The sequence below is a fragment of the Rhodnius prolixus genome, unplaced genomic scaffold (assembly GCF_049639745.1).
Source record: "Rhodnius prolixus isolate KJV_2025 unplaced genomic scaffold, Rpr scaffold_9, whole genome shotgun sequence".
NCBI lineage: Eukaryota > Metazoa > Arthropoda > Insecta > Hemiptera > Reduviidae > Rhodnius > Rhodnius prolixus.
In genome coordinates this window covers 9,797,957-9,806,303 of record NW_027411604.1, presented here as the reverse complement: position 1 = coordinate 9,806,303, position 8,347 = coordinate 9,797,957, and the positions used below count along the sequence as shown (strand labels likewise).

General features: G+C 29.3%; 1 protein-coding gene across 8 annotated transcripts in view; it reads right to left on the bottom strand.

Moving 5' to 3' along the window:
• Positions 1-626: 626 nt before the first annotated feature.
• LOC141454504 (guanine nucleotide-binding protein G(q) subunit alpha) overlaps positions 627-8,347 on the bottom strand; it is a 23,508-nt gene continuing 15,787 nt past the window's right edge. For 3 of the 8 annotated variants that reach the window (XM_074128810.1, XM_074128803.1, XM_074128807.1), the window contains 2 exons: positions 8,108-8,215; positions 6,250-7,811 (listed from right to left, as the gene is read on the bottom strand). In XM_074128810.1, coding sequence (XP_073984911.1) covers positions 7,729-7,811; positions 8,108-8,215 — 191 coding nt within the window. In that variant the 3' untranslated portion in view covers positions 6,250-7,728. Of the gene's footprint in view, positions 3,243-5,000; positions 5,065-6,249; positions 7,812-8,107; positions 8,216-8,347 lie in introns of those variants that run through there. The other 5 variants (XM_074128802.1, XM_074128804.1, XM_074128806.1 and 2 more) reach the window with 3 other exon arrangements.

Genomic DNA, 8,347 nt, shown 5'->3' with positions numbered 1-8,347 from the left:
GCAGGCAAGAGACGCCTGGCGGGCAAGTCTTGAGGAGACCAAGACTCTTCATGAGTTGTAGCGCCGTTCAAGAAGAAGAAAGATAGTGGTTCTTCTAAAGGAAATAACTGACACCTCACGAAGACACAAAATGAATAAAACTAAAAAAAAAAATCACCTGAAAAACGATTTAACTGGCGAAATCCTAAAAAATCAATGGTTGGATCACTGGCAAACAGAAGATGGCAACTTGAGAAAAATCTATATCATCCCTTTTTCTAGGGTAGAATGACTCCCGAATTCATGAGTTCCAGACTCTACTTCCAACTTATACTTACATAGAATCCACAGTGTACAACAAATCCTATTTTCTCTTGTTTCTATTATAAGTCTAAAAAATAGCAATTTAGTTTTTCACCAGCGTTTTTCCTAATTCAGTTATGTACATATGTATCGACCCCAGCTGACGGAGTAATCCAAGCTGTATAGTATTGTTTTTGTATTCTGTATTTTGTACATAAATGTATTAATAAAATACTATTTAAAAAAAATAATATATATATAGCAATTTAGTTAAAATGCTCAAAACACAAAGCTTCTTAAAATTTTACTTTATTATCTACGTTGGGAAAATATTAATAAAATAATCAGAAAAAATTGGTATATATATTTTGTTTGACAAGAAATTGATTTACAAATTGGATCTAAATTGTAGTTTGTTTTTTTTTTTTGTTTTGAAGACAAACAAGCTCTCGCACACACATACATTATTACAACTCAGCTTTATACGCCAAAATAAGCAAATTATTTTTTTTAATTTTTTTTTTATATTTATATGTATATATATATATATATATATTTTTTTTTTTTTTGTTTCATTTCGACAATATATGAGAGACAAACATTCATCAAACGAGCCCGACTAAAAAATGTCAGAAAAAGCAACACTTGTTAAATCTTTAATGTATCGATTTTTTTTTTTTTTATTTCTGTCTTTACAATTAAAAAAAAAATTAAAATAAAATAAAATTGATTAAAAAAAAGTAACATAAATAAATGCATTTTTATGAAATTAACAAGTCCATGGAGAGCAATGTGCTACCCGCCATGAATAATAAATAAAAATTCTGCATGAAATATTTTTTCCCCCTAGCAAAAAGAAAAAAAAAGAAACGAGGAGATTTCCCTTATGAACAAATTTGATTTTACTAAACTTTTTCTTTTTTTAAAACTTTTTTTTTTAACACAAGTTCATAAGAGAAAATTAAAAGTACACTGTACAATGTATAATTTACCCTACGACACAATATAAATAGTATAAACTAATTATTATTTTCATTTACTTATTTTTTGTTGATTCTTTTTTTAATTATATATAAAAAAAAGAACGAAAATTTAGTTAAGAGAGTGCATCTACCAATGAAAACAAAAAATTGATTAAGGTTTTTTTTTAAAAAAAAAGAAAAAAAAAAGCAACACTTCATTTGTGACATTACAAAAGGTTCAGCACGGGTAGACGGGAGCGAACAAACATTCAGACGAAAATTAAAAGTGATTGGGCCCGTGCTACTTTGGTTCCTGTAAACAGATTCTCTCTGTTTATATTTATTTCACAGGAAACAATTTTCAATTGCCTGGCTGATCAGATTTCAATTGATTCATTAAAATCTATCTATAATTTGACTGACCTTTAAAAAAGCACAAATAAGTTTCTGTATTTTAACTGATTTTTAAAGGACACAAATAAGTTTATGTATTTTAACTGATTTTTAAAGGACACAAAAACAAGTTTTACTCCATTTTACTCCAGGGCAAGTCCTTTGCAATGTCTCAAAGAATGATGAAAATGTGGCTCTATTTTATTAAGTAAAAATAATGCAAATGGACATCTTTTTTTCTTTATTTTTTAATTTGCACTCCCCTCTCAAACACCATACAAATTGTAATCATACTTTATACATGTAATCAGCATTCAATTTTTATTTTATTTCTTGAATTAGAGGTAATTTCTTTATTCTTTAACGAAGTTATTTTCTTTTTATGTTTTTGGTCGAGTTAAATTTATATAATATAATTTAACAACTCAAAAAATAAGTTATTTTAACTTTTATTTTTACATAAAAGGATGCTCTAATGACACTTGCCAACTTTGTGCTAATGCAATTTAAATAATTTAAAAAAGAGCTGATAAATTGTTTTTTTTCTTTGTCTAGCATAAATTGCTTAACATACGATGATTAAGTTATCACAATAAATGTTTTTTTTTTACTATTATTAAAAAAAGTTGGCAGAGCAAAAATTATCTAAACCACGATAAATATGAAAAGTAAAATAATAATCAAAAACGAAACTAGAATTAAAAATATAAAACGAAATGTTCAAAATACACAAAAAATTGGCCACTTATAAAACTGTACATTAAGGAATTTTTATTTATTTTTTTTTTATATATCTCATGGTAACTTTTACAAATTTGTGCATTATGATTTATAACTGTCTTAAACATAGACCTATTCAAAGTACATAATTAATTGCATGTTTTATTTATTTATGTTCTGTTCCTCGATACAATGCACTATCATAGGTCCTTTTCTTTTTACCTTTTGTTTTGTTTTGTGCCATGTATATTGTACATATATTTTTGTTACATTATTCTTTTAATGTGTTTATTTTTTGTCTGGTTTTTGTTAAATTTACAACAAAAAAAAAAAAAAAAAAGAAATAAAAAGCAAGCTAAAAAATTAACTGTTTTCGCTTTTGAAGAAAATGAAGCAAATACTTTTTTTCTTAATTCTTCATTTACACAAAAAATTATTTTCCCACCCACAATTCACTTATAAATTAGCACAAATTCCCCCTCCCTACTTACTTCCCTACTTAATAAATCCAAAAAATGATGAATTGGTACCATTTTGAACATCCTTATACTTTTTTGTTTTCAAATTTATACATATAAATTATATGTATGTATACTATATATTTGATGTTAAAAAATTTTTATCAAATTTTTTAATAAGTTAAAAAAATTAGTTAAATAAATTAGGGAAGAAGTTGGTGGCAGTAAATGTAAAAACTCTATTATTATTCTTATTATTAATATTATTATATTATTATTATTATTTCTGTTTTAAGTTGTATGGAAGTATAAGCGAGATATATACGCAATCTCGCCACACCATTTCACACTAAATTGTACTCCTTTAGATTTGACTGCAAAATTGTATCCTTGACAGCAGCAAATACAAATCTGATGTTTTCCGTATCTGAAAATGATTAAAAAGAAAAAATTAATAATTATAATTATTCATGTCAAGCGTGTGAAAAGTTAAGTTTTTGCATTCCGCGTCCAGTTTATGCCCACATGACCGTAAAGAGAAGTCAACAGGACGATGATGTAAGTGAAAACACTTCCTTAAGTATGTAATAGTATTTTTCCCTACAATCGCCTAAGTAATTTTGAAGAAAACTTACAAACATAGATTCAAAACTACTTGCTGAGGTTAAAGAAGTTATTGAATTTAGACTATTGGATTAATTTATTGTAAACTTTACGAAACAAATTAAAATTGATTAGATATTTAATCTATTTTTTTAAATTGATGTTTGTTGTACTTACAATTGTTTCCCTAACCACAAGGGGTTTGCAATCTGGCTAACTGGTAGCTACTACAATATCCGAGTTTTAATTTGAAAGTTTTTAAGTAGGTCAACTATTAGTTTTCTGCAACTGATTAAATAGCGTGGGTTTTTAGAAAAGTGTTCGTTAATACCTCCAAAAAAAAAGGATCAACTCGTCGCGGCGTATAATTTTGGACTAGTGTGAAGGAAGGTTTCTCTTAGGTTACAGAGCAGGGTTGTCTTAAAAACATGTTTGAAAGGTTCTTGCTAACTTTAAATTTAAAACAGCATTTATTGAACTGAATTTAACAAAAAAAATTGATATTAAATATTTTGTTTTAATGATTAATAATAAAATATAAAAATTTTGATTATTAACATTAATTGGACAATTAGCAAACTACTTTCATTAATAATAGAATAGAACTTTTTTGCAGAAAAAAAATTATTTAGAACGAAGAAAAGCTATTTGATTATAGGTTAAAATGAATTGTTTTTATTGTATCATGAAGAAAATATTGGAAACCCCCTCCCGTAGTTTCATTAAATAACATTATTATAGAGAACTCTATGTTGTCAATCAAATTTTGTACCCAAATTTCTTTTTTCAAACCTACGTTTCGGCATATTTATAGTCTCCTTCAGGGTATTTATTATAAATTTGTAAAGTTATATGTTTAGCAAAATCATCATAAGTGTTGTCAAAAAGTGGCAGTCAGAAATTTTAAAAATACTCAAAAGCAAACGAGCACATTTAAAGAAAAAAAACTATTATGTGAATCTGAGTAGTGCAATGCACTCAACTTAAATAATAATTAAATTCTGCGGTCCAGCATTCTGGGTACAGTTGGTTAGTATGGGACCCCAAATACAGAAGGAAACTCTCGTGCTAGGCAAAGCCTTCTAATTACTTGAAAGTACCACAATGTGAAACACAAGTTAACTGATGGATGAAAAGAGTTTTTCCTACTTTGAAGAGCTCTAGGCGAGATCTTGTGCGAATATCGTAGCCTTTGACACGGCCAACAATGACGCTTGGATAGACGAACGTACTTTCGAGATTTTAAAGAAAGCTCAATATGTTGTCACTAAGCAACTTAACTTAGTAAATCAGGCCACTACATCAAGTAATGTTCTAACACCCAGACCCAATTTTTCAGCTTGAAACTCTAACATTATGGGTACTTGCCAGAATTTTCATTATTCACACTTATCGAAAAATTATAATTGATAGGTTTTATTAAGTACGGTTACAATGCAAATACAAATATTTTGAGCTGAATTTGAGGAGCAAAAATAGTGGTTTGCAGATTCTCTTCATATTTAGCGTTATATTTAACGATCTTACGAGCAAATATTTTAAATATATATATTTTTTTAAACTACAGAAATATAAAGTTCACCTGAAAACTTAAAAATCCATGTGGTTTTGTATGCAAGTGTCCACAGAAAGAGCATGCATCAACACTGACAAACATTTCATGCAATTAGTAAAATTAAGAACGTGCTGTTATGAAATCAAAACGTAATAACATTATTTTTAATGATAACATTTTCACAATCCAGATATCCGTTTATCACAGATGTTTGATACATAATTAATTAACGATGTTCATACACTCGACAAACTTACCTCATTTCACTTTCACTCCCTCTTTCATAATGTACAACAACTAAGCACATGTGGTATTAAGAAGATGAATGAAAAATGTATTAGGTCAGAGTTATGACACCTATGTATGTACAGGGGTTCACTTTAAAATTTTGCAAACAGAAACAAATATTTGTTGAAAATGTTAGGAAAAAGTGCGTGCCAAAACGATTAAATGATGGAAAGTTTTATAAGTACCTAAACAATGTTTTGAACAGTGGGAAATGCGACCAAATCTAAGAAATAATTCTGCCTCAAAAATGACTGAAAGCGAATAAGCAGCTCTGGGAATTTTGTTTTTGTGGCCACATAATAGTTTTTCGCTTGAAAAGATGTTAGGATGTGCAATATTTAAGGTGGAATAACATTTTCTGTAAATCTGCTGAAATCTTTAAAATTTAATCTTGAATACATATTCAATCTAAATATGTTTACTTCGGACTGTACTTTATGTGCGTCAATTTTTTCGTCCGTAACTGTACTACTCATATTGCTCGTCTCATAAATGTACTGAGTCAAGCCTTCAATTAATGAAAGTGAAGTTCGTTGACACCAAACTAATTTCGAATGTGTCTTAAAACGTATGTTTTCAATCTTCATGAAAAACAAAAATACATGTTTTTATGAGTAGCATAACACTTGGTGTTTATAGAAGTTCCTTAGATTAATGGGATTGTACTTGAACTACCTGATGCTGAAATGCCTGCTCGCTAAATTACTTATATTCTATGTATTTGTTGCGGTGCACGAATTAGAGCTCATATATTCGTTTAGCATGTAGTCGATACTCGAGTAACAACAAGGCGAATCTCTGAAATACCACAGCTAACTTATACACCTGTAAAATGAACGGGTCAAAACTACTATACGATACATTACGCGACAAAATCACTAATTAATAGAATTGATTTTTTTTGGCATAAATCGCGAATTCGGGGTCTATAAATCAGGCGATAGGAAAATAAAGGTTTTTTTTGAAAATAAATGAGGTAACAACTGTAGAAATTGTATGATTTATATTTTTTTAAATTCATAATCAACGATTTTAAATTGAGATCTACTTCTTGTAAACATTTAAAATATGTATTCAAATTTGGAGATAAACAGCTAATGGTCATACAAGTATTGTGAGTACTTGAAAACATGGGTGTAGCTGGGTGAGGATGCAGGGAGGGACCGCATTGTATGAGTTTGGCTTCAAGGCATGAACGTAAAGGAGATCTGTGAAGGAGTTTCACGTAGGAGAATTCAGGAATAGATAAATAGCCATGCTCTGCAAAGTTAAGGGTACCTGAGCATGCTGGGATAAAAGACGATAGGGAAGCGGACGGCTACACCCATGGATGTCAAATAAAACTAAATCGCTTTAAATACGAGGCTGAGTCAAATTAAAACCTTAAATTTCTAATACAAATTTAAATATCCATTATTTTTTAATTTATAGGTTTGTTACTATATTAGAATTAGACCTGAATGTGCCAGTAAAGTGCAGATGGCTGCTCTACTTGAAACAAACAATTCAACGTTATATGAAGTGTCAGAACAGTGATATATTTTTGTAACTTCAGTGAGCTTAAAAAAGTTGTACAAAACTGCAAACTTTAGGACTAGGAGAAAAATGCTCTTCGTCCCGGTTAGGAAACAAAGCGTTTCAACTCCAGAGCTGTTAAGTTCTAGCGATGCATTGATCGCCCCAACAGCCTCCTAGGTGACACTGAATAAAAATGTAGCGAATTGAACCAAATTGTAATCATAGTTCAACACGATGTGCTTCAATTTCACGAAATGACTGCCAGATGTGTGCCGCTGCAATTTACACTTGAACTGACAGAGCACCGCTTTAAATTTACAAGAATCTAAACTAGGGACGAAACTTGGGTTCACTCCCACACGCTAGGAACAAAGAGAGGGTGCATAAAATAGTGGCATTCCTCTTCAGCAAAACCAAAGTATAATCTCTACCATTTTAGCCAGGGAATATAGTCGTCTTACCAAAAATTAAAGTCTAGAAATAGGTCACGAAAAGTCACTTTTGCTTAAACATCAAATCAAGGCAAAGCTTGCTATTTGGCTACCGATGCAACTATTACGTCAATTAAGTGCATTTTTAATGCCTCCTCACCTAACGTACCCACCTTTTATTCATGCCTCGAGTGATATCTTGTTTTTTTAATAAAGGAATTCATTCAATTATTGTGAAAAATATTGAACAAGCACTAAGCGAAAGAAAGATTATTATTGTAAAGCATTCTTGTACGGCTTATGCGTAGTAAATATATGCATATTTTTTAAATTAAGTTTTTAATTTGACACACCCCTTGAAAAATGGTATAAATCGAGTTTTAAATTAAATTAGCAAAGAAAATTCGATAACTTTGTATATAAATTGTTGCAATTTAAAAAAATTATTAAATTAAAAGCATTATATCGTAAAAAAAAAAAAAAATTAAATAAATTATTTCCAATAAATAAATACAAATTTAAGCTAAATTAAATTCTTTAAGTGCTGACTGCATTATTGTGTCCTTAACAGCACAGAATACCAATTTGATGTTTTCCGTATCTGTGGGAAGCATGCAACATACACGATATAAACAAGAAAATTAGTACATGCAATTTATAAAAAAGTTATGAAGATATATTTATTTATCATCCAATTAAAAAAATATATATATATAAACTGCACCTACTATTGAGCTAGTAATCCATAGTGAAGTGAAAATCAAATGCGGAAGTACAATAAAACAATGAGAAACGGTTTTTGTTAGGACATCCAATTATTTCACAAACATGCATGACATAAGCACAAGAAAGCATGCGATTTTTAATTTCGCTTAAATTCTGGAATAATAGTTCTACCTGTAGCGCAGGTGAAATGTGAATAAATTATCTTCTCACTATCTGGATTCAAGTCCACAAACATTCTCAATATAAATTCCCTGGCAGTTATAGCATCTCGTTGAGGGCCTAAATTTTACAGATATTAAGCAAATACATTTTTTAGCTTAATTTAAAACTACATTAAACTACTTAATATGCATATTGGTAATTACTGCCTGTAAATATTACGCTATAATTTAGAGGTAAACCAATTTAACC